At 42.1% G+C, this 25,733-nt stretch overlaps 1 protein-coding gene across 1 annotated transcript in view; it reads left to right on the top strand.

Annotated features, from left to right (window-relative positions):
* Window positions 1–1,466: 1,466 nt before the first annotated feature.
* RYK (receptor like tyrosine kinase) overlaps window positions 1,467–25,733 on the top strand; it is a 40,782-nt gene continuing 16,515 nt past the window's right edge. The window contains exons 1-9 of the mRNA XM_088530176.1: window positions 1,467–1,722; window positions 10,828–10,949; window positions 11,926–12,025; window positions 13,020–13,154; window positions 14,326–14,382; window positions 15,544–15,688; window positions 18,596–18,696; window positions 19,893–20,018; window positions 22,364–22,450. Of these exons, the coding sequence (XP_088386302.1) occupies window positions 1,467–1,722; window positions 10,828–10,949; window positions 11,926–12,025; window positions 13,020–13,154; window positions 14,326–14,382; window positions 15,544–15,688; window positions 18,596–18,696; window positions 19,893–20,018; window positions 22,364–22,450 (1,129 nt within the window). The remainder of the gene's footprint in view (window positions 1,723–10,827; window positions 10,950–11,925; window positions 12,026–13,019; window positions 13,155–14,325; window positions 14,383–15,543; window positions 15,689–18,595; window positions 18,697–19,892; window positions 20,019–22,363; window positions 22,451–25,733) is intronic.

Genomic DNA, 25,733 nt, shown 5'->3' with positions numbered 1-25,733 from the left:
CTCGTCACAGGGGCTGGTAAGAGACTGCCGCAGGAGCAACCACCAAGCTCGCCCCTTGCCAGCGCATGCCCAGGCACTGCTGTGAGCACGGGGAGGACAGGGACCTTGAGATGGGGTTGCTACTGTTCCAGAATAAAACAGTTGGTTTTCTTCTCTTTCAAAGGCGTTGCTTGTGTTTTGTCATGTGCCCAGTGCCTCACGTGGAGGATTTTCTGATGCAAACCAACATGGGAAAATATAGGATGAGTTAATTACATGAGTATTCTGAATTGGGTTTAGAAGATATGTGAATACAAAGGGTGAGATGTTAATAAGGGTCACCTGTGGAAGATAAAGAGATGTAAGGAAATAGAGGTCACCTGTAGAAGATTAGGAGGGTTGTTGAAATACCCTGGACCGAGAAGGTGCTGCTGGGCTGTCTCTGCTCGTCTATCTCCCCACATCTAGTGGCCTGTGCTGCCATTCAGAGGCACCTGGGCACGACAGAGAGTTGGGCAGAGAGGAAGCTCATTGGGATCAACAAGGGCAATGTCAGGGTTGTGCACCTGGGGAGGAATAAGCCCAGGCAGCAGCACAGATTAGGGGTTGATCTGCTGGAAAGCAGCTCCATGGAGAGGGATTTGGGAGTCCTGGTTGACAGCAGGTTGCCCATGAGGCAGCAATGTGCCCTCATGGCCAGAAGACCAATGGGCTCCTGGCTGCATCAGGAGGAGCGTTGCCAGCGGGCGAGGGAGGGGATCCTGCCCCTCTGCGCAGCTCTGGGGAGGCACCTGGAGCATTGGGCACAGTTCTGGGCTCTGCAGGACAAGAGAGGTGTGGAGCTGCTAGAGAGAGGCCAGCGCATGGCAACAAAAGTGATTAAGGGATTGGAGCCTCTATCCTGTGAGGAAAGACAGTGAGCGGGGCTGGTCTAGCCTTGCTGAGAGGGGATCTTACCAACAAGGTAGAAACACCTAGGGTAAGAATGTAAAGAAGATGTGGCCAAAGTTGTCTTGGTGGTGCCAGTGACAAGACAAGAGGAAATGGGTGCAAACTGAAAGACAAAAGTTCCATCTCCATGAGAAAGAGCTCTTTTTTTTTTTTTTTAACTGTTACAGGCACTGGCACAGGCTGCCCAGAGAGGCTGTGGAGTCTTCTCGAGACTTCCCAACCCGCCTGGATGGACCCTGTGCCCCTGTTCTGGGTGTCCCTGCTGGAGCAGGAGTTGGACCGAGTGATCCCTAGAGGCCCCTTCCCGCCTCGGCCATTCCGCGATCCCGGGGCGGCGCGTGCGCGCGCACGGGTGCGGGGGGCGTGGCCTGGAGCGCGGGGCGGGGCGCGGGGGCGGGGCGCGCTGTGCGGCTGCGCGGCGCGGGGGCCGCGGCGCGCGCGGGGTCATGAGCGGCGGCGCGGGGGGGCGGCGCCGCGGCGGCTGAGGCGGCCGCGGGGCCCCGCGCGCTCCGCTCCGCTGCCCTCCCCGCGCAGCGATGGCGCCCGAGGGCCGCGAGTCTGGCGGCGGGGAGGGCCGGCGGCGGCTCCCTTCGCTGCTGCTGCCGCTGCTGCCGGCGGGCGCGGTGCCGCGGCGGGGCCCGCGCCGCCATCTCCTCCTCCTCCTGCTGCCGCTGCTGCTGCTGCCGCCCGCTGGCGCCAGCGCCGGGCTGGGGCCCCCGCACTGGCCCCCCGGCGGGCCCGGGCCCAGCCTCAGCCTCTACCTGAGCGAGGACGAGGTGCGGCGCCTCATCGGTGAGTGCGGCTCGGAGCGCGGCCTGGCGCCGCCCGCGGGCCCCGGCCGCCGCGCCGAGGCCCGCGGGGAACGGGGGGTTGTTCGGGGGGCGCGGGGAGGGCGCGGAGGGCCCGCGAGGGGGTCGCTGTGCTCGACCGTGTGCGTGGGGCTTTGGGGGAAGAAAACGGTCCCCCCCCCCCTTTTTTTCTTTTCTTTTTTTTTTTTTCTGTCCCAACGCTGAGCAGCAGCCCCTGGCGAGCCCCCACTTTAGGCAAAGTTTCTTTTTCCCCACTCGGACTCGCTCTGCATCTTCTGTAGAGTTTGACTGCAAGAACCTCAGAATAAATTAACACACCCATCTTCATCGTTTTTACAGCGCGTGTCCCTGCAGCCAGGCGCTCTGCGTCTCATGGCTTAGTTCATGGACGTGTGAGCTATGTCTGCAAGCAGGTTTTCCCTTCCTTTGCACATACTGGCCGTTATGCACAATATATAACCTAATGAGGCATATACAGAAATATGTGAATCAAACTTGGGATACCTGCGCATATTCCTCTTGCAGAACAAAGTTGGAAGGGCTGAATAAAGTTTTTGCAGCTCTTGGCACTTCTGAAATCAAAGCCAACCACTATTTTAAAAAGTTCAGTTTTCTTGTATCTAAACTGCCTGTGCGTAAAGCTAAGTTTATAGTTTAAGTATGTGCTTCAGCTTTTGTGCAGTTTCAGTTTTCTTCATTTTCTGTAATTTTCTTGAGGAAAAATGATTAGTTTGTGGGTGACAGAATAGACATACACAGTAGGTAGGAGAAAGACATGGCCAGGGTAAGAGAGCTGTTTGGTGCATTTGGGGCATCAATACAAACGTGGAAGTTGGTTTGTTTTACCTTTTCTGCCTAAACAAAATCTCTCTGCTCTTCCCTTGCTGTGGATGAACAGAACCTTAAGGTTTTTTTGAAGTGTTAATAAACCCACATATTGCAAGGTATTGCTGCAGCCCGTGCTGTGGCATTATGTTCTTTAATGTTACCCCTGTAAATATTACCCCTGTACCCTGCTCTGGATTGGGAATTGAATGTGGGACAAATCCAAGAATGTGATCCCATGTCTGTGGAACCAGCTGAGTAGTTGTGGCTCCTATGGAAGATTAGAGCAACCCCGAGATCTGGGAGGGTAAAGAAATAAAGTGACTCGATGACGCTTATTTGTGACAACTCTCTTGCTGGAGTAAACAGGAACAATCTTTTACTTCCCTGTACATTTACCAGCTTTCTAGATTTGCACCCTTAGGTACTTGACTCTAGAATAAATCACTTTGAAATATCCAGAACTTTACAAAAAAAAAGACTAAAGAGAATTGCGTCATGCTGCCGTGTGAGATTGTGATTTTTTGTTTGTTTGTTTGTTTGTTACTTGTTTATTTGTTTGCTTTTTTGTTTTGAAAAGCCATAGCCGCCTCATGGTGGAAAAGGAGGACAATATATAGCAGGCAGATACTTCTGACATGAAGACTATCTCTTGTTGCTCCCTTGGAAAACATTTGTGGTTGTTTGGCGAGGGGAAAAAGTAGTGGTTTTCACATTGGATGTGTCAGAATCCATTCCCACCAGGAAGAAGTTGAAAGTAGGTGGGATAAAGGTGGAAGGAGAGATGGGAGTTTGTCAAGGGGGCCTGGCTGAGAACTTGGGACATGGGAACAGAGGCATTTTGGGGAACATGGAGACAAGAGAGCAGGGATGTGGAGTGAGGGAGAGGAGAAGCATTGCTCGCTGGAGAAAGTGGTAACACCGAGTGATTGTACCAGGGTGTTAAATCAGTGGGGATTTACTCAATGGAGAGGCTGGCTGTACTTTATTTGGAGAAAAGATTGCACCAAAAAACACTGCAAGCAGAATGTAGTGGTTGTGTAATACTGGATTGCTTCATCTCTCTGCTTTTTGCACTGCTCTGTAGGATAAAGGCATGTGTATCCCTGTGTGTGTGTGGTTTTTCTTTTTCTTTTTTTTTTCTTTTTTTTTTTTTTTTTTCCTTTTCTGGAAATGAGTTAAATTTTAGAGAATAAGGTCAAAATAATATTATTAGATGTCTGGTTTTGAACTATGCAGGATTCCATCTGTTTTTTTAAGCAGGTAGTAGTATTTAGTGCTTAATGTGCCTGAGATAGGTCTCTCTCAGCCTTGAGTTTCAGCTCCTTGTTCCTGGCAATTCTGCAACTCACACTTTGCAAGGACCTTGAATTGTGGAGTCTAAAAATGAAGAACTCGGAGGCTGGAAGAGCTGTCTGAAACAGTCTCACTGGAGCAGTGTTTGCATGGAGCCTGCCATCTTAGTGTCTTTTGGCCCGTTTTCTTCTGAGTAATGCAGCCTCGTGTTGATTTTATACTTGATCTTGCCTAACTACAGATTTAATTGAAATTAATTAGCACTACTGTGACTTTATTTTTCCACATGTCTCAGAATTTCATTTGAAACCAACCTGGTCCTGACAAAAAGAGTTTTGGAGTTGTATTTGTTCATTAAACCAAGTCAAAATCTGTTGTAGTATTGATTTATTATTATTATTAATCGTAGTACTGCTGTTCCTTCTAGTTAGCTGTGTTTTTTGGCAGACTTATGCAAAAAACTTACTGTGTGACCACTGTTGAAGATAAGGGGTGGTGTGATCTAGCATGGCTGTTCCGTTCTTAACGTATTTTCAGACCAAAATATTACTTCTCTGCCATTTCTCTGAAACATTTAGTATTAAAATGCCATACTTGGAGTTGACTCTAATTGTTTGAAACGGGAAATTATATCTGATGCATTTACTCCTTTCTAATCTGTATTGAAGCACACTTTCAAGCTGCAGTTACTAGTAATTGAAACAGTGATTGAGCGGCATCTTAATTTTATAATGTTGCTATTTTTGGAAGTTAGCAGCAGGAATTCATGTAGTAAATGTTTTATGGTATTTGCCCTGCTTTTATAGTGCCTGGAAATCCTCTGCACGTTTTGCTTGATGTCTTTTCAGTTGTCACTTTTCCTTTGTTTTTTTTTTTTTTTTGCAAGAGTCCTGAAAATCAGTGTACTGATCGTCAAATTACAGAAAGCACAAAATATGTTTCATGTGATGTATATGGGTAACTTTTGAACATTTCAGAGCATTCTTAAAAGCCTAATTACACATTTTTCACAGCATCAGAGCCTAGATCACCTAGGCTGCCTGGTACTCTGCTTGTAAATGGGTTTTCGTAGTAGTTCCTAAAATATCCCCATGAGATCAGCGATTTGCTCTACTTGTACACGAAAGGCATTTAGGATATGCAGTATATGACAGTAGTTTTCTTGTACATTATATGCAAAAAAACCTCTCTATATAAAATATACTGTTTTGGTCCATGGCCTCTTGCAGAAGTGCAGAGTATCATGTGCTGATGTTCCAGCTGCTTAAGTTCAAAATCACCATTTGGAACCTCTTAATCGTGGTAGGTGCCCTGCCTTGTAACAAAAGCAAGTTGTCAATGATGGCCTAAAAATAGTGGGATATATTCTGCTTAGTTGGACGTGCTCTTTTTAGGATAATTATTTTATTGCATCTCCCAGGAACGTCCTGTAGCATAATGATGATAAATGACCGAATTTCACACTTAAGTGCCCTTTTGAAAACTAAAAGGGCTTCTAAGGATGCACGTGGCAACATCTGGTGTCCTACAAGCTACAGCAGGTTGTGACAGGCTCCTTGCAGGTTGGAGGTGAGCAGCCTGTTTCTGTTTTGGAGCCATTTGGAGTGCTGGGGTGCTTGTCTGTCCGGTTTACCATGGACCACGGTTAACATTAATGTTGTTCTGAGGTTTATGAGGGCCTAGTTGATGATACCAGCTTGGGTGCTGGTGTTTTAAAAAGACTGGAAGTTCAAATTGAGCCTTTCCTCTGAAAGCAATTTGGTTTTGGATATGGGGGATTTAGGAATAGCCCCTTAGGTACCCAAAGACTTAGCCTCTTTGTGCGTGGTTTTTTTGTTTGTTTGTTAGTTTGTTTTTACCTAGACTCTGCACTTGAGGGAAAAATGAGACTTTCCAAATGCTCCTTGGTTCATAGTTACTCTAAACTGTAGTCTGGACTGGAATATCCCTGAGCTGTTTATCTCTTTGCAGCCCAAAGTCCTTTTCTTAGTAACTTAGTGCGTTTACATGCGATTAAATCTGGATTTAAGGGCTCGATGGGGAAAGGAGGGAGTGAATGAAAGCCAAAGTGCATTTAATCAGTTGTGCTTGATGAATTGATTTTTTTTTTTTCTTTTTTTACCTCCTTGAATGCAAAGAGCACCAGCAGACCCTGTGTGGAACAGAACGCGAGCACTTCTTGCAGATCCCTCTTGGGTAGCACAAAGAGCAGGATGGCAGAGGCTCCGGGCACATTATTTCTCACCCATCGCTGCTTTTGTCCTTCTTTCATGCGGATAACTCGCCCCTTGGCCCCATCAGCTTTGGAAATCCTGGAGCAGAAGCAACAGCATGAAACTAATGCGATGCTTTAGAATTTGTCTGCCAGTTACCAGCCCTTGAATAGCTGTAATTAAATTAACCAGTATATTGATTGCAGCATGCTGCTGCTCGGGGAAGAGGGCAGCAAGGACATAAGCCCTGCAGTTGCCGCTAGGCTTGAGAAGATGCCCAGTGGCAGAAATGCAGTGTGTGGAGCTGGGCAAGTTGATAAGCTAAAAACTTATCCTCCAGAAACCTTTGTGGGCTAGAAATCTTTGATTGTGACCTTTTAAAAAAACCTTATTTTTCATTGTAAGTAAAGATTTTGCCACAAATGTGGTAAATGTGCCTGTAATAGTTGGTGTGGAGCTTCGTATCGTTTTAAACAACTTGCATCCTTGTGATTGAAAGCCCTCTGAAGGGTCTTAAGGCATTGGATAACGTGTGGGAATGCATTATCACATAAGCAGTTCTATGCTTCACGATCAGAAACCTCAATTTTGAGGCTATGAGGAAGAACTCTGACGCGTCAAGGGTGTAATGATTATATCTCAGAGACTTTTGCCCTTATAAGAAGCTATTTATTTCATAAATAGACTTACCTGTGCCTGGTTTGCCCAGAACTAGGTTGTGTGTATCTTAAAAACCATTTCCTATATTTAAGGAGTAAACCTTATAGTGGTGGTGGCAGCGGCTTCCCTTTCAATTGCCTCCAACTGTGTCTGCTTTTCTCTTGATTATTATTATTATTATTTATCTTATTTTTTGTATCTATATCTGTAGAGGGAGAGGAAGATTCAGACCGACAAACTTCCCCTTGTATATATAATTTTCCTTAAGAGTGTCATCTTCTAAGGATTTGCTCAGCTGTTTCTGTTTTCTATTTATGACAAAATTTTTTCTGGTTTATTTTGTTTTCTCTTGTAAGTGCAGGAAGGAGGAATAAGTAGTCAGGCCGTAGAAAGGGGATCTGCTGTTGCTGTTCAGAGGCAAATAAAACCATAAGCAGTTAGGACCCATGGACAATTAATGCTGTCTTTTTAGCATGGGTTTAGCTAAATACTCTCAAGCTTAATGTGCTTTGCCTTTAATGAGTTCTCTTTACGCTCCTTTTCCAGGAAGGCTCCCACAGAAGGGAAGAGGTGACTTTCACAGATGTTTTTGGGGAGGAAAAGCTGCTAGTTGTGTTAAACTTGCTATTCAGCAGCATCAACAAGGTGCCTTGTGGCAGTGAAGATTCATGGCGATTTAAGTAGAACTAGGGAATTTCCCCCGTTTTTGGTGTAGGTGACAGCGTATCTAACTCTGGAGTCTCCCCAAATCCCTGGAATTACATTAGCAATCTTGTTTTAAACCAGTTCCACCAGAAGTTTGCACTCTTCAGTATGGCCCTCTGATGGTCCAGATAGTAATTTTTATTTCTGATCTTTTCCATGCATCTGATGGTATTTTTTGGAGTTAAAAATCTGTCTGTGGTAGTGGTGAGGTGAGTATTTAAGGAAGGAAGCTTTTCTGAGCAAAAGGTAGAAAGTATGTAAATAGTACTGAATGCAGATACATTATGTATATTGCATATATATCATATATAATCTTCTCATATATATGATCTTCTGCTTCCCATTCATGCCAGTCAGTAAACATTTTCCCTTGAAGCTCTCAAGAGTTTCAACTATGGTGTTAAAAAGCTGTGTCTTCATCTTCTACAGATTAATTAAAAATATATGTGTTTTTCCTCATTAACTTTTAAGTATTTGTGTTTTTTAGTATTAGTGGCCTAGCAGTGATGTCTACTAAACTAATTAATTTAGTTGCTAAATTTAGTTGGTTTGTGGGCAGTTCATATGCGGTTTCCTCGTTTTGATTAACTCCTAGCACTGTTTCCAACCTTGAGTAACCTTACTGTTGAACTGAACTAATTAAATCCACCCAAATTAAGAAAACTTTGTCCGGGGAAGGGTTGTGATGTTCACCTTGCCCATCTCTGACATCCTGCACAGAGTTGCAGAATAACTGACTTTTTCTGGGCTTAAATGTATCTTTTTGCTCATGTTCAACTTCTGGTCTCCCCAGCTTGTGCCCAAGGATGGGGGTACCAGCAGAGGGAAGTTGACTGTGAGATTTTTAGGGGTTACCTTGTAAAAATACGGGGTTTTTTGCCTGAGAGGGAAAGCAAAGCATTGGGTATCTTTTTGTGGGACTCAGTTTAGATTAGTCATGTCCACCTAATGAGAAATTAGATGCTCTGGCGCTGGGTGCTCTCCACCCGCAGTACTTTGCAAAGCTTCATGCGCTTGGTTCTTCTAGAGCCAGCTCTTTGCTCAGTGTCTCACTTCATGCAGGGCATTAATCACTGCCTGCTAACCTGGCTCGCTTCCATGAGGAGCCGAGAGTTCCGCTGCGTTTTCCCTACTTGAAGCGCAGGGCGGGAAGTTCTCAGCACCTTGCAGGGTACCTGACGCCTTGCAGAACCACATTTTTCTCAAATGCCATCAGTCAGTATCCTTCAATATCGCATTACCGGTGTACTGAGCGCTCCCCTTGGCATCTGAACAACTTGGGAAACCAGTCCTGATCCTGTCTGCTCTTCCCAGCAACTTGCGTTGTTTAGATTGATTGCATTTTACGCTGCTGTGATATTGAGACATGCACGTTTTGAGACAGAGAACAGTTAGAAGCTGCTCACAGGTTTGCAGTTTTGCCTTGCAGCCTGGATTTTGCTTGTAGCCTGCTGCGGAAAAATTGTTATAGGGGAAATATTTTAACTGATCTTATACCAAGGAGACAAAATAACGTGGTTCTCCAAGTACCTTCCCGCAGTGAAACACTGACATTTTCCAAGTACGTAGCTAGGAGTTTCCATGCTTCCAGAAAGCAAATTTCCTGGATTATTTTTTTCTCATTCCGTGAGAGCTGTTCAAAACTACTGACATACAGGAAGCCTCTGATCTACAGTCACAAGAAGCAAAGAGGATTATATGAAAATATATATGATGAGTGTATGTGTGTGTGTATATACACAGGTATAGTGAAATGTCTCTATATGTTTGTCTTGGTTTTGTAGTCGTCCATTGGCCCTACAGAGACAGGATACAAAGCCAGACTTTTTTTTTTACGAGTTAAGAGCTCTGTTACAAAATGACTTGGATTATTTTTATATGCCAGGCTCTGAGCTGGAGCAGGAGTTTTGGAAGCAGTAAAACTTGCGGCCGATTCTCCTGCTGCTGTTGCAAAATGCCCTTCGAGTCTGTAGCATTAACATCACCTGGTGGCATCCAGCGTTTTGTGGCAGTGCACACATTAAAATGCAATGTAATGGCATTTTATATAACCTCATAACTCCATCGAAGCCCAAGATGTCATTGATCTTCCCTCAGGGTCTTTCTTAGCTGATTATATGGCTTATATTAGGTAGTTATTATGTGCACTATAATAGTAACTAATATTATAAAAAGATGATATTAGGTCAAGGATGATCCCATTGAAGCTTCTCTGGTGTTACGAGCTCTGCAGTTGTGTTTCCTGAATCTCTAATGTTAATGAGAACATTTATCTGCAAGAGGAGCTTGGTTCTTCCAAAAGCGATTTCACCATCCCAAAGATGCATTTGATTTATTTATTTTCTCTACCACTTTATTTTTTCCTAGGAGGTTTTTTGGAATAACTGGCACTCACTGGGTTTGATAAGAGTATTTTGATTAAATTTTTAAGCTTCCCCATGTTGCTGTTTAGATCTTATCGCACATGACTGGTAGCTGCGAGCTCTTCCACACACTCCTGCATCTAAATCTAATGCAGGTTTCATATATATAGATTTGGATGCACAGGAAGATAATCTGGGATGAGTTGTTTCGGGATCTGTCTTTTCATGCTTATGGGAATTCCATTTTTTTTTTTTATCTTGCTTCAAGCTGTGTATATATTCGTATATATTTATTTTTTCCTCTCTGCTCTATTGGTTTGGCTTTTTAAACACTCCTTTATTTCTTAAATACTTAAGAAATCACCTATATTTTTGTTTTCTTCTTTCTAGATTTATTATAAAGCTCAGAAAGCAAATGGTAGACACTAAATGTCAGTAAAATATTAGTACTGTGTGGCACTGCGCTTCTCTGATTAAACACTTCGTCTTAAGATTCATTTACATTGAAGTTATTTCTATAGTGCTTATGTTTCTTGGCCTGGACAGTTAGGGAAGTGCTCAAGGAATCCCAGGAAGAATTATCTGCAATTAAAGAACTGGATGACCCAAAACAACATATTTTGTTTACCCAAATGAAAATAAGAACAAAATGGGACCTTTGATTCCTAGGGAAAGGCAGGGGCTCATTCATGAGATTCTGTAATGAATTTTGAGGGGGGAGTTGTTGCGGGGTGGGGAATGCCATAGCTTCTTTGCATGATGTTCCTACCTTTGTCAGTTTATTTGGTTGTAGCATCTCTCCGAAATAGCTGCTTTATAGGAATTTGAAGCACTCTCATGCTGAACGCTGGCATGAACAGCAGACTTGGAGAACAGTGCTTAATTTTTGGGCAGCTTTGGGATGTATATGCTTAATCACAAGAAAAGTGGAGGTAAAGGTGGCAAGTTGTCTGTTACGGCATGTGTTACTGCTGCTTCTGCTTTTTGTTGTCTTACACTTGTTTTTTCTTCCTTTTCTCATTGCAGGTCTTGATGCAGAGTTGTATTATGTGAGGAACGATGTCGTTAATCACTACGCGTTGTCCTTCAATCTCTTAATTCCCAGCGAGACCAACAATCTGCAGTTCAGCTGGCACGCCAAATCCAAGGTAAGCAGATGTTGTTTCCATCCTGCACTGGAGTATTTACTTTGTGGCCTGCAAATTCCCACTATTGTAATTGAATGGCTCTTACTTTCCAGTCATTATCACATGCTGGTTGCAAAATAATTATCCCAGCTTCTCTATTTTTCATTTCTCTCATCAAAGGCAATAACTCAAGATATGCATCCAATCTTTTTCTACTGTGGAAAGATAAAGCTCTTCAAAAGAAGTGTTTTATGCGCTTTATTGCTAAGAATAAGCAAATAAACAAGTTTTTCAATTACAGGGTATCTTTTGGTGGTGAATTGCACACACGGAGCCTCTAGAAATATAACCAAATGTAGAGAAGTTGTGTTCTGGAGCTTCTGGAGAAGCCTCTATAAAACTATCGTATAGGGTGTTACTGTGGAGCTCCAGTTGAAGCAACTCCTATTCCAGTTAATCACCATTGCTGAAGCCTGCAGCAACAGCTATTTTTTAAAAAAACTTCCAGTTACTTAATTTCATCTAAGAGAGTCAGTTTTTTATCTATTTAGCCTTTTAGTGGATATCATAGCCTATAAATTCTCAGGTAGTGGATAGTGCTCTCTAAGTGAAGTTCCTTAAAAGACCATATTCAGATGGTAAGTGGCTGCACTGCCCTGCTGCCGTGACTTGAGCTATGAGCTACGTGTGTTGCCTATCCCGCTCTGAGGTTCCCAGAGCTTGTGATTTTTGCTAGGAATTTTTGAGCTTCCGTAGCCCTGGTTCCATTCAGTCTATCAACATGGGTGATGTTTCTACGACACCTTGTCTGAAAATTACTTAGCAATAACTTGGTAATATAAATGCATCTCATCTTATTTTGAAGAAAATTATCGACATGCTTCTCTTTACACAGCATTTCTTTCTACAGCTGGGGAGAGTTGTGGGGTTTTCTGTATGCTTGTTTTTGTTTTTATTGTTTTTTAACTCGCTTTTAATCTTCCAACTATTGTTGCAGGTTGAATACACACTTGGATTTCAGGTAGATAATCCCTTGGCTATGGATATGCCCCAGGCCAACATCTCACTGCAAGGAGAGGTCCCTCGCATGCTCTCAGGTAAGCAAACCAGTTTCCATCCCCTGCCTGTGCTTGTCTGCTATTCAGTTTTATTTATATATATATATATGTATTTTTTTAATTTGTTCTTTCTCCAGTGTGCGTAATGTTGCCTGAGAACATAATCTTAATCTGTTAAACATCCTATGTTTATAGGGCTTCTGCCACAGTTTACAACATTGCTCAAAGGGAATGATAAATTGAGGCTGCTAGTCTGTTTGAGAGTAAATATTTTCCCCCATGTTTGCTGGAGGATGCAGACTTCCCTTAGCAAAGGGACATGGCATTTTTTTCAATATATACAACATTCCTATTCCATTTTAGCATGAATAATTAACAACTGCATGGGTTTTTAAAATCTGTGCCCTCTAATTTCTCCAGTCTATAGAGACATAATTTCAAGAGGGGCAGGAGTGGTTAAGACAGAAGTGTTAAATAGTAAGTTTAAAACTGGGGAAACTATTTTGAATGTGTACTAGGTCCTACACATACTAGAAATAAATGCATTTTTCAGAAGCAAAAAGACACAAATGTGTTTGTTTCAGAATATCAACAAATATTCATCATTTCTCGCTGCTTCAGTTATGACTTTGCACTGCCTCATCCCTTATGAATTAGGTCCACAGGTGGAAACAAAATATTTGGGTTTTTTTTGTGTTTTTACTAGAATTCTGTTTTTCCTAAGATAACAGGAACCACCCCAGACTTCTCTTGTGAGAGCTTTTTAACCTTGATGTCCACCCACAAATCTAACTTGTTTATAAGTCTGTAAACTCCAATACAGTACACAAACTTATTTGAAATCTGTAACCTTTAATCCCTTAATAGTTGTCTGAAATAACAAGGACTGAAGGCTAAAATAGCATTTCGTAATAGGAAGATTTTTTTAAAATGTCCATTAAAAACATCATACAGAAAGAATCTCTATCATTTAAAGACTTTTTTAACCAAAATGTCTGAAATATTCTCAAACTAAATTTTTGTCTGTTTGCAGTGTTTCGTGTTGAACTTGCCTGCGCTGGTAGACTTGACTCTGAGGTCACGATATTGATGCAGCTCAACTTGACAATAAACTCGTCAAAAAACATCACAGTCTTAAATTTCAAACGAAGGAAAATGTGCTACAAAAGTAAGGCATTAAGTTTCAAAAATTCAACAGCTGTTAGTGTTTTACAACAGGATAGGAAAAGGGAGTGGGACAATATATGACAAGACATGAGTTTGATTCACCAAAATAAACAACAAAAAGAGAAGGAAGAAATTGGGTAACTCTTTGTCTTTCAGAGAAAAATTGTCTTTTTTCCTCTTTTTAACCAAAAGAATGAACGCATTCCCTAAATACGCCCAGAATATGTGAAGCAAAGGAGGGAGGAGGACAGGAAAGAAAAGGATGATGTTGGAAGGAGGGAACTCCACAGTGCCTACAACACTCTAAATCCTTGGTTTTTTTCCTAAGATTTAATTAAATCTACTTAGTTTATAGATTGTGATGACACACACACAGATTGTGTCATCACAATCTATAAACTCAAAATGGGTCACTAAATATAAGCAAATGTTACCTTTCCAGGCTTTTACTACAAAGGATGGAAAATAATATAGACTTCAAATACCCCAGATTGGCTTACATGTATTTTTACCTAGGAGCTGAATCTGTAAGACCAACTTGTTTTTCAGGTTGTTACTCTGTCCTATTGCCACTTCCTAGAAATATCTTCACAGGCTTTGAAAGAGAGGTATTTTAGAGAATCATAAAAACTTCTTAAGATTGGCTGGAGAAGTGAAAAAGCAAAATTCATGTGGGCTTGATTTCCTTCCCTGGGTTACTTTTTCCACAACTTCCTGAGGGCTGAATTGGCTTTCCTAGGGGTCAGAGGGTTACCAGATTCTGTGAGTTAATGTAGCATGTGAGCATTTATATACATACACCCCCCCCACCAATCTCCACACCTGCTCTTCCTACTCACTGCTCCCTTGGGATTTTATCAATTACACCAAAAGGCTTTGGAGTTAGATAGGTTCTGTGAGTTCAAGAGTAGCCTCAGTGGATTACCCTGGCTGTGATAGTCTGGGCAGGTGCATACTAATCAGTACTGAGATGTATCTGACTCTGGTGCTTTAAAGCATTGTTACTTTCAAAGTGGTTTGTTTTTTTAAAATGGATATTTAGAAATATCTGTAGTCCTTTAGAACTGGGGGCTTGGTTCCCTTTTGGGAGAAGAAGCAGTTAACTTCTTGCTAAAGACTGCAACCATAAGTGTGTACCAAACTTAATTTTTTTTTTCCCCTCATTTGTTTAGAACTTGAACCAGAGGTGAAGTCTCCAACAGCTGACAGAAACAGCAGCAAGGCTATCTGTAAGTAGTTCTGAGTGTGCCTTTTACTCTAGTTCTTTAAATGTGAAACTCGCACCACTCCCTGTGAAAGATTGGACTGCCTCCCCAGGTAGTCCATACTAAACCTCGTGCTTTAATCATTTTGTTATTAATCATTTCAATGGGAAGCATATACTGGTGAAGAGAGGAAAAAAATAAATAAAGCCTTTTTGCTAAAATATTTTTGGAATGCTGTGGAGAGCGTTGCTCCATTTTTCTCTTCACCACCTGCTTCTGTTCCAGAGCAACTGTCCTGTCTGTAGTACCTGACTTTGAGTAGAGAATGGCTAGGGCTGCTCCATCATCCCTGCCAAAAAAAAAAAAAAAAAAGCAGGATAAGCTTCCTGCTGCCTCCTGCTGTCTCAAATCCCTCTGGCCTCTGCAGCTGGATGTCAGCATAGCAGACAACCCCTATGCTGTCGAAGTGCTAAGGCAGAATTTTACCCTAAAATTCAGTGCAGTTGATCCTTTTGTTTTGAGAAAGAGAGATTAGCTGTCCTGTGCCCCTGGTGTGTTTAGATATGGCTCTGGGGTCCCTAACCCACCCATCCTACTGTAAAATTAGAAGCTGAAGTTTCGCACTATGGAGCATCCAGTCGGCACGTTCACACCACTGGGATGCTGCATCTAGGAATTGATCCTATTTTTATTTCCAGTATATCTTCTGGTATCCCACTGCCGTCTGCTTTTACAGCTCCTCTTAGCAACTCAGTGGCTGTAACATCAGTTGCTGCGTTTGGCTCAAGAAAAGAGCATTCACCTTGGGAGCTGTGGAGGAAAACCAAGGAGGTTGTGTGGATTTGGAGAGTATAGGGTGTCTCTGACACTGCAAGGCCATTTTGGGAGGCTCCTGGCCAGCTTTTTTCTTCCATTCAGTAGAAACTTTCCTTCTGTCCCAGTAAATAGAGACATTGAGTGGTTTGCTGTCCCTGCCCTGCTTTGCTGCAGCAGGAGCCACGATGCTTTCCCTGTGATGATGACTCCCTGCTGCTTTCTGGGTACCACAGTCTTGTTGCTGGTGTTGATACTGGGGACAGCAGCACTGCCCTCCTGTCACATCCATCCGTGTGGACCAGTAGAACATAGTTTGTTGCTTTTATTTTTTTTGAGAAAGGCTCAGTAACTTTTCACTTTTTATTTCAGTTGATCCCGTAAATGCAGCTCCCACCACCTCTACCCGCGTGTTTTATATCAGCGTAGGGGTGTGCTGTGCTGTTATATTCCTGGTGGCAATAATACTGGCAGTCTTGCACCTGCACAGCATGAAGAGGATCGAGCTGGACGACAGGTATGTGTTCAGGCTGTTCAAATGTGTTGCTCTTGGTGGACTTCTCCAGATTGAGTCCCGAAGGTCTCCCTCATCTCTGGCAGTCGTGCTCATGGTGTTAAGCAAATTGTATGGATCGCTGGGTGTGCAGAGTTGCTGAGTGCTCTGCTCCAGAGGCAGCAGCTGCAGGTGCTGTGCCGACTGTTGGGTGGGAGGCCTGTGGCTACTGGGATTTTGCAGGAATAATTGCCTGGAGGACGCCCAGTGGGAAAGCTGGATAGAGTGAGATCTGCAGGAGATTGTCAACACTGAAGGAAGACTTGGTAGATATGAGTACACTGAAATCTTTTACCAACTCTTACAGGGGGCTAATTTTTACCTTTCTGCATTTTTTGATTTTTACTTCACTTTGGCCTTAAGCTACAGTCTAAAAAGCTGAAAAAGTGGCTCTCCTCTATGAGGTGGATGTCAATATGGGGATTTGATATTTTTAAAGGAGCACATGATGGTTTGCTTGTTGAGCTTGAAGGTGCCTCACCAAGCCTTGGATGGGCTCCTTGGGAAGAGCTGCAATGCACCAGCATCATAATGAAGGCACCAACAGAGGCAAAATGGGCCTGAAGATCAGAAACGCCACAGCTGCAGTTTGCCAAATGATCCCTAAACTGGACGCAAGACCCAACAGAGACCTGGATGCCTGAAGTTTCCATGCTTGGCTGAGAAGTAGGTGGTAGCTTCATAGATTCAGCACTATGCTGCTATGTAACACTGAGACTAGAATATGTAATCAATGGCAGCTTCAAGGAACCATGAGAGAAGAAACTACTTCTGTATTTGTTTTGAATACCAAACTTCTGGCTTAAAATGTCACTGTCTGAGGGCTCTGAATCAGAGATAATATGATTGGGATTAACGACCTCTAGGAGCACCAAGAGCTAAAAGCCTCCCTGCTGGTGCTATTGGTATCAGAAAGCAGAATTACTTCAAAAGGTGGAAGCTTGCTACATGGAAACTAAAAACAGCTGAGGCTACAGTCTGCATAGAGGCTGTTTAAGACCTTTGTTGAAGTTCAGGGAAATGCCTGTGTGCTCCCTACCAAGGGTGCTTGAAGTGCTGGAGAAAGCTGGCAGTGCTGAACGGCAAGATGATGGATGCCACTTAGGACAAAGAAACTTCCTGTGAGAAGCTGAAGTTGAGAGTAAAACTAGTCAAAATGAGGCAAAAGCAGAATGAAGCAGATCAAAAAAAAATGGTTTTCAAACCTGTAAAAGGCATGTAAAAATGAAATTATTTTTCTTTCTTCCCACCCAAACTTGCTGCCAACAGGAAGCCAGCCAGGGAATCTGTAGGGCTAATAGGTGATCAGATTACCAAAGGGGTCCTCAAAAACCATAGCAGAAGAGCTACATATGAGTTTGGCATCTGCATTTGTCCTGCTCAGGAGATGACTGTGCCCTGGTTCTTTCTCCTTGGAGAATGAATTGGACTGATGTGGCTTTGAAGGTGAAGTGACACCATCAAAGTGAGCAGGAAGAAGCTGCCGGCCGCTGAGAAGACTCATTCAAAAACTCCAGTGGAAGCCAAGATGAAGTAGCTAGACTGCCAATGGTGACTTTAAACCTCCTGCCCAGAATAACTCGGGATCCTAGGCCAAGAAGATGGTGAAATGTGGAACTAATTCTTTTTTTTTTTTTTTTTTTCCTCTTGTAGATTCAAGTGGTCTGAAAAATATAGGAGAATAGCAAGGCAGGCAGATTAGGGTAATGGAATTGAAGGTTGAATTGCAGGGTGACCTTTCAAGAAACAAGACAAGTGAAATACACTGTAGACAAACAGTAAGTTTGCCTGCATAAGGGTAGAAGTAATTTATTGTGTAAAATGATGTTTTTGACTGACTGTTGTTAATTGGGAACCTGATATTAGGGTAGTTAGGCGTCCATGTAAATGCTAGTGCCGTGGGGGTAGGATAAAGAGCACTTTGGTCCATAGAAGAGAGAGCTTAAAGTACAGCAGCGTGGGATGAACAAGCATTTGCAATAGTGACCTAGGGAACAGCTGCTTGGAGTTTGTTCCAGTGCAAGAACCATAAGGCATCCAACACAACTAGCAGCTGGTGTGCCCAAAACAAGCAAGAGAAGATGGTTTTAATCAAAGTATAGTTAAGCTTTGCAGGGTATTATAGGTGCCAGAGGTTTACGTAAGTACAAGGAGAGGCTATACAAATGAATGGAATAATATTTTTTTAAAAAAGTTTCATCTCCATATGAGGAAGAGCTTCTTTACTGTGAGGGTGCCAGAGCCCTGGCACAGGCTGCCCAGAGGCTGTGGAGGCTCCTTCTCTGGAGATCTTGCAAACCTGCCTGGATGCCACCCTGTGCCCCTGCCCTGGGTGTCCCTGCTGGAGCAGGGGTTGGACTAGATGATCTCTAGAGGTCCTTTCCAACCTCAACCATTCTGTGATAAGAGCTCAGGAGGCTCCAGAATTGTGTATCCTTGGAGGATTCAGCATGTGTGAGGAGTCTCTGTCTTTCTGTTTGGCTCAGATGCTTCTTTCAAAATCAGTGCTTATTCTCAGTGGGATGTTGGTACTGAGAAGCAAATGCATGAAAGCCTTCTTTCGTCGGTTCTGTTCCTAATACAACAAGCAGGTTCTTGGAATAAATGCTTTGGCACTTTTTTCCCCCCCTCAAACCTGGGGAAGCTTCCTGAAAGAGTGCAGTCTGGGAAACAGATATACGAGGGAGTCAAAGTACAGAAGTGCTAATGTTTTGGAATTGCCTGAAATACAGATTGCTATGTGAGAGAGTCTTTAAAAAGATGTCATCCTTTCAAATGATAGTGTGGATAATGTGTTTAATTTTGATGTGCTAATCTTGAGATTTTGAGATTTAAACAGTCATTTTTGTGGTGTTTTTTGTTTTGAAACAGCATTAGTGACAGCAGCAGCTCCCAAGGCTTATCCCAGCCTTCCACGCAGACGACGCAGTACTTGAGAGCTGACACACCAAACAACGCGACGCCGGTAACCAGTAAGTGTTAATCTGGTTACAGACCCTTGCAACGAGTTGCTGGATCAAGTTGCACTCATTTTAATCTTGAGGAAAACAGAAGAGCCTAAATAACCTCTTGGCTCTAAGCAGCTTGCCTGGTCTGAGTTAATGTAGAATGTTTTTTCCATATGTACCTAGATTGGCCTAATGGAAGGAGTTCATCAGTATTTGTGAAGCATCTGTGGTGTTAATGCTGGGAAGAAGCTGCTTATGCAGTGCTAGAGGAAGGTGTAGAGTTGGAAGACATAACAGCAAGTGGAAGGATCCCTATAGCAAAATCCATGCTATATACATAGCATATAGAAGATCCATGTAGCAAAAGAAAGGGTAAAAGGGCAGTAGTTTATACGATAGTGGACAGATCTAGCAACTGATACCAGCTGTGCTATAAAGTGGAGAATTAATTCTGATAATTACTAAAGTTATTTTAAAATCTTCAACTTCTCTGATTCCTCTAAAGCAAAGGATATTCCATGCAGTATAGAAATCTGGTGATTTGAGCTAGGGAAGCTGAAGGGTCTAGGAGTGAGAATATCTTATGTTAAGGATTTGAAATCAAGCAGGAGGATTTGATTTGACACTTGGTGTGCAGTCTCTCTGCTTAATTTCTTCTGATGTTGGACTGACCATGAAGTTTTATCTTTTCTCTGGTGCTATCACTAACACAGCTGAGTTGCAAGCTAATTCAGGGAGCTGAACAGAGCCAAAACTAGTCTATTTGTGTAAAGCATTTGGTTTCTGCCTGCCCAGAGGAGGGCACAGATAGTCTTGGCTCCTCTCTTCCTCTCACGGGGCATGGTGAAAGCATTTTCTTCATGCTGCAAAGTCTTGAGACGGTCACTGACCATGAGCTTTATTTCCTTGATATTGATAAAACTGCTGGGTTGTGTTGGCCAGCTGCAACATGCAATGCAGAGATTCATTTACCTTGTGTTAATAAGCAGACTTGATTGCATGATGCTATATAAAATTCCCTGGGTGCATTTTTTCCAGATTATTCATGTGATTTCTCTCTATTTTGCTTGTTTGATATTATACCTGCTCCTCTTCCAGTGCATGCTGCTTATGTGTCTTCACACCTGTAGGTGGTGCTGGGGGGGAAGCAATGTGCTTGCAGTCCCTTCGTATTTTTATTGGTATTTATATTGGTTTGTTTGGCTCTGCTGGCTCCTCAGGTTACCCTACGTTACGAATCGAGAAGAATGACCTCAAAAGTGTCACTCTGCTGGAGGCGAAAGCCAAAGTGAAGGACATAGCCATCTCCAGGGAGAGGATAACGCTGAAGGATGTGCTCCAAGAAGGTATTTACAGGACTCGGGCACTTGTTGAGTACAGCACAGCTACGTGACATTGTAAATACACTATCTTTTACAGCTGAATTTTGTGAATTGTGGAAATTCATCATAGAAGATGATTCTAATTGTTATCTATGTTCAAGGAGTGAAAGATGAAAGGTGCTTACATTTGGGGGAAGCAGTTTTCAGAGTTCATTAGAGGGAAGTGACTGATTGTGAAAAGTAAATAATTCAGCTTGTTTGTCTTGATAATCCGGTCCTTACTGAAAGCAAGTGTTAGAGGCTAAAGAATGAGCTGATTGGTTATAGGACTAAGTAGCAACTAATTAATTTTCTTAATTTTCAATGGAAAGGCTCCACTTAAACTAAAAAAAATAGGGACCTAAACTAGTTCAGTGTCCATTTAGCAACTTCCGGGTTGGAAATTTAATTGAAAGATGCAAATTCAACAACCCTCATGTAGGAGGAAAAAAAAAAAACAGGGATTACTTGATTCTTTGTTAAAGTTTGTTTTGGAAGTGTTGTGTATGGTATTATGTGGTTCTTGCTGATGCTGACTGCTGAAAACTTCAAATATCATCAATAATTGAATGTATTTGAACCCCTTAGTAATTATTTAAGAGGCTCTGGTCTTGACTGTGGTTGGAAAACACACAGATCAGGCACAGAGAGAGTGTGAGGGAAGAGAGAAATCTAGGTCTTTTATGCTCATGTGCCTGAATTTTTCTCCTGTTGGTGGCATGAAGTCTTAGCCACCTGCTCTTCAAATACGGCTGTGTGTCCTGAGGGACTTCATGATTTTTTTGAACCTGCATTGGAGTTGCATTCTGATGGATGTAAGGCAAAATGTAGGTGTCCAGAGATGAGTAAAAGTGGTTTCTAGTGAAAGTCTTCAGTACGTGGAGGATGTGAGGACAGTAGGTCAGCCTTTTGCCATTTTCTGGTGAAGCAGAAAAATGGCTTAGGTGCTCAATATGGAATTAAAGCAACATAATCATTAAGAAGCCAACAGGAGGATGAGGCACGATGCCATCTGCAGGTATTCTGGCATACTAACAATACGTTCGTGCCTTAGCAGAGCTGCCTTTCACTACACCATTTTAAAAAAATAAAAACCATGGGCCATACAGGCGTGCTGTTTTACAGTCATACTATATTTAGATACTGCATTGCGTGAAAATTATTTTCTAGTCATAATTGCTTTGGCATGCTTCCTCTATTCTCTTCGATTCCAGTGTTTAAAAATAAGTAGATAACATTTTGTAAAATGACATGTCCTGGTATCAAGCTGTCTTCACTTTGTTGGCCTTTTTCCAAATTGCTGCATGTTAGAAATGGGTATTTAAAGCACTTTTTTGTTGTGGTGTTCTTAAGAGCCAAGGTAGGAAGGTTTTCTTTAGCAGAAAAAGAGTAAATACTGCAAAACATGATTACCTACAGTTTCCTTAAATAAACTACCTCTTAATCAGATCAGAATTCAAAGATCTCTATCTCCAGTTTCTCTTGCAATTCCATGGTAGGTGATAGAAACGTTGCTTTGTCTCCTGTTAGGTGTTTAGGAATTAAGGAAAACCACACTTTGTGCTGAAAATGTACAGCCAGAGTAAGACAATCCTCATCAAAGACCGTTTGGCCTGATTAAATGAGGCAAATTGGTAGGGAGGAGAAAGGGTTATAACATAAGAACAGACTGTGTGAGGATGACGCACGCTGGTCCCGTGATATTTGGGTACTGTTATGTCCCTTGAGCGTTTTCAGCAAGGGCTTTTTTGGAGGGAAATAAAGAGATCGTTAAAGAAGCATGATCTAGCTGGAAAATAGCTTTTCTATTTTAATAAAAGCATGACACAAAGGCATTGCTGTCCTCAGAGCTGTAAAAGATCAATTCTGAATGTTTCAGTGCTGAAATTCTTTTCATTCCAGCTGTTCAGTGGTGCTGCTTTATTCTAGCAATAAATTAACACTTAGGTGTGGAAAAGTTTGAAGGCAGATTGAACAAACTCCCAGCTAAGGTAAAACGTTTAAATAATGCAATAATTGAATAACTGAGGAATTTGAATAATTCCTATGTCTTTTTATTTTCTCTATTACTGAAGCATTTGTGCATTTACGGCATGAAGTTCTCCGGCAGAAGGTGAATTCAGAAGTGGTTGGGTTTTTTATTGCGAGAGTTTTGCTGGTTTAATAGGCCATTCAGGACTTCACATTTTATCTTTATTCCTAACTTTCTGCCTTGGCTAATAAAAATGCATTTTAATGCATTTTAAGGTAATACTTTCTTATAAATTCTGTTAACTTTGTCAATGTCTTATAACTACCTAATACTAAGTAATTGTGTGTTCTCTTCATAGGCACATTTGGGCGCATTTTTCATGGAATTCTAATAGAGGAGAAAGACCCCAGTAAAGAGAAACAAGTTTTTGTCAAAACTGTTAAAGGTATGATTGCACAAAGGAGTCTTTTATTTTGCACTCAGTGGTTTGTACTGTGGTGCACTCTGAGGAATACGCCTTTAATCTTCCCCTGTCCTCCAGCAAACAAACAGAAAAACCAAACTGCTTTCTACTTCTGCTTTTTTCTACTTTTTCCCTATTTAGGAAGCAAAAGCAATTTAGGTGCTGCCATCAGTTAGACGCAATAGAGAACTTGTGTGGAAGAAAATCCTGTGTATTCTCAACCACTGCTTTCAACTCCCGAGTCTTGTATTCCCTTGCCTATCAAGTCTTCTAAGTCTTCACAAACATACCTGTTTGTTTCTGAAAAAAAATATGTTCTCCAAGTCATTTAAATCATAATGGGTAGATCTTAAGAAATCGCAAATAAGGTAAGTGTAGGTGAAAACTATTGCATGTATCCTACGGACTACCTGGAGTTCATCCTCTGCCCTCAACATAAGTGTCCTCCAGCAGTTTGTTTATGCTTGTGTTACAGCAGTCCTATTACGTTCCTTGTGCGGCGATTTCTTCATTGGTTATTTTTGTCATTGATATATTATTTTACAATTCCTTTAATTTTTTGTCTTAATTGATAAAAGCCTTTAATCTATGGAAAATTTGGCTAGGTGTGACCATGCTTGGTGTAGTTGTCTACCATGTCACTGGCCATAACCTTTCACCTCTGATACGAGCAGCATTATATGAGCATACAAGTGGTTTTGGTTGCTAGATGCTAGTTTTTAATGCAAAATTGTCACAAAATTAAATGATTATCTGCTGGACAAGTCAAAGACAGTGATGTACAACAAGCAGTATATATAAGACTACAGGTTTTCTCTGAGGCAGTTCTTTTATATTGGATTTTGGAGATCTCTGATACTGAGACAGTATCTCAGGAGATACTGTTGAAGAAGGAAAAGCTTTGAAGGTGAGAAATGCCGTGAACGTCACGGCATGCTCGTAGGATTTCCCAATCCCATTGCTCTATCTGGACTCTCCTTTGTGTGCATAACAAATCCTTTCTTTCTGGTGTTCCTTTCGCAGTTGTTAACATCACCTTTCAGATAATTTAGACAGAGGACACTGTGCTGTCAGTTTATTCATGGCACATCCAGGAGAAAATGGCTGCTGTGGCTGATGTGCTGATCTGATGGTGGTTATATCCGTGGCTGTTTCCCCCTTGGAGAGGAAGTGTGTTTGCAGCTCTGTCAGTCTGCCTGCTTTTCCTGTCCTTCCCGTCCCTCCCTGGGGTTAGGACTTTCTTACCAGCAGGATCAACAAGTAGAGATACTAGGCTGATTATAGCAAAACCTGTGGCTGCCTTTCCCTCTTCCTTGTTCCCAGCTGTTTTCCAGTATTCTGGTGAGGTGTTAAGCTTTAAGATGAACCAGGAGAGTGCTCGATGAGAGGCCAGTTGGAGAGTGTGCAAAGTAGTTTCCAGGAATGCGTTGCATTCCCTGCTTTCTCAAGCTGGGTTCCGTCCAGTAGGTCAGACTTCCAAAACCCCAGTTCGATCTTCATGAAGCAACATCAGAGTAAGAAACTAACAGATATGAGCTTGCCTTGTTCATCATTATTAGTTTCTTGTACATTGCAGAATTTATCTTTGAGAACTGGTATCTTCAGTGTCTAGAGTCTTTCACTAGGACTATTTAAGTCATTGAATTATTTTCCACTCCATTATTTTGTTTAGCTATAGTGCCCTCCAGAAGTAATTTGCAATAGGCCATGGATGGTGATGAAACTCCCCATGTGCTTGTTCATTAAAGACGTTAATTCAAAATTACAAGTGTCATCTTTTGTGCTGTATCATCTGAGATCTAAGAAAATGCATCTGAATGCCTTAATCTTTAATATGTGTATATGGATGTTTTGTGACTGGTCTGTAGACCAGGAAAGCTTTAAACAAAAAGGATATCAAGGTGGCATATCTGGAAACTAGTAGTCTTCTGAGTACAAAGATTTTATGCCCTGGGCAAATAATCTCACTTGTTTCGACCTTTTCTAGATTCTTCATCTTGATCATCATGAAAGTTTCAGCTCTTTCAGGTTCAAATTTCTTGATGGATAATTCCTCTTCATTCTTTCTTTAAAAAGACAATCATGAAGATCAAAGCTCTGTGTATCTGTACTGGTAAGAACAAGAACACGCGTTCAGACCATATCTAGGAACTCCCTTTCTTTTAATACTGGAATCTGTAGCTCCTGAACCTGAATAGGCTGTTTGTGAGAAAGATGAGAGACTTAGTTTGGCACTTGGCTTGTTCATTGTGCTTCTCGCTCCCCGGCAGGATTGTTTGGGGCAGTTGTAATGCTTGATTTTCCCTTCCTGATAGGAAACTTCCAACCTTTGCGAAGTGTTTCAGTTGCCATGGCTTTCAGAGACAGAATTGCATCTCTTGCCAGTGACTGACTGATCTAGAGAGCTACATGAAGCAATTTTTATTTTTGAATCTTTACACATTACCTGCAAAAAGGAAGAGCACACGCAATTTTCTATTTTGATGTGCAGGAGCATATTGTTTAGTGGCATTTTTCCTGCAAAGGAGAAAATTCATTGCAGAACAAATGGGATTGTAATATTCCAGGAACATACAGGAACACACGCAGTGAATTTTAATTTTGGAGAACCCTGACTCATGGAGCCGCATACTAGCCAAGGTACATTTTTATTAAAAACAGCCAATAGTACTGTTTAAGATGATCTGGCTGCTTCCATTTCATTTTCTAGCCACTTAAAATAACTTTCCTTATGTACAAGAGTCTTTGAAAACAGCCCACCCATGGAAAAACACTGGAAGTAACGTCAGTAGTGTGGATGATGAAGGCTTAACTCATAGGAGTTCCTCGTTTTACTAACTCTGAAAAAAAGACTTCTAAAAAAGGCTTTTTTTATGAGTTGAAACAGGGCTGCAATGTTTCGTAGATGTGAGGAAACCCTGCACATGTGAAGTCTGAGATTCATCATTGCCCCATTCCTGGAAAGGGGAAAATGTTTCCATCCAATCCCTAAATCATTTTTGAACCATTGCAGTGGGTATTCCGCATCAGAAAGTGTCCTGGGAGGTCTTTTCTGTGTAGTCATCAAGAGAGGGTGTCTGATTATTTGTTTAGGGCAAATATACTTCCATCTTCTGTTCCCTGCTTTATCGAAGTGATCTGTTAAGGCAGTAAAATAAATCTTGTATCAAAGTTCTGCTGTTAGTGTCGGCGCCCTCAAGATGAATCATAAGGGTTTTGTTGTCTCGGGTACTGAGGAGGCTTGGTGGACAAGTTCTGTGCATCA

This window comes from Tinamus guttatus, unplaced genomic scaffold (assembly GCF_059628265.1).
Source record: "Tinamus guttatus ecotype Peru unplaced genomic scaffold, ASM5962826v1 Tinamus_guttatus_pri_ptg000364l, whole genome shotgun sequence".
Lineage (NCBI taxonomy): Eukaryota > Metazoa > Chordata > Aves > Tinamiformes > Tinamidae > Tinamus > Tinamus guttatus.
Note: the sequence above shows the minus strand (reverse complement) of the source record. Positions and strands in the feature narration are given on the sequence as shown.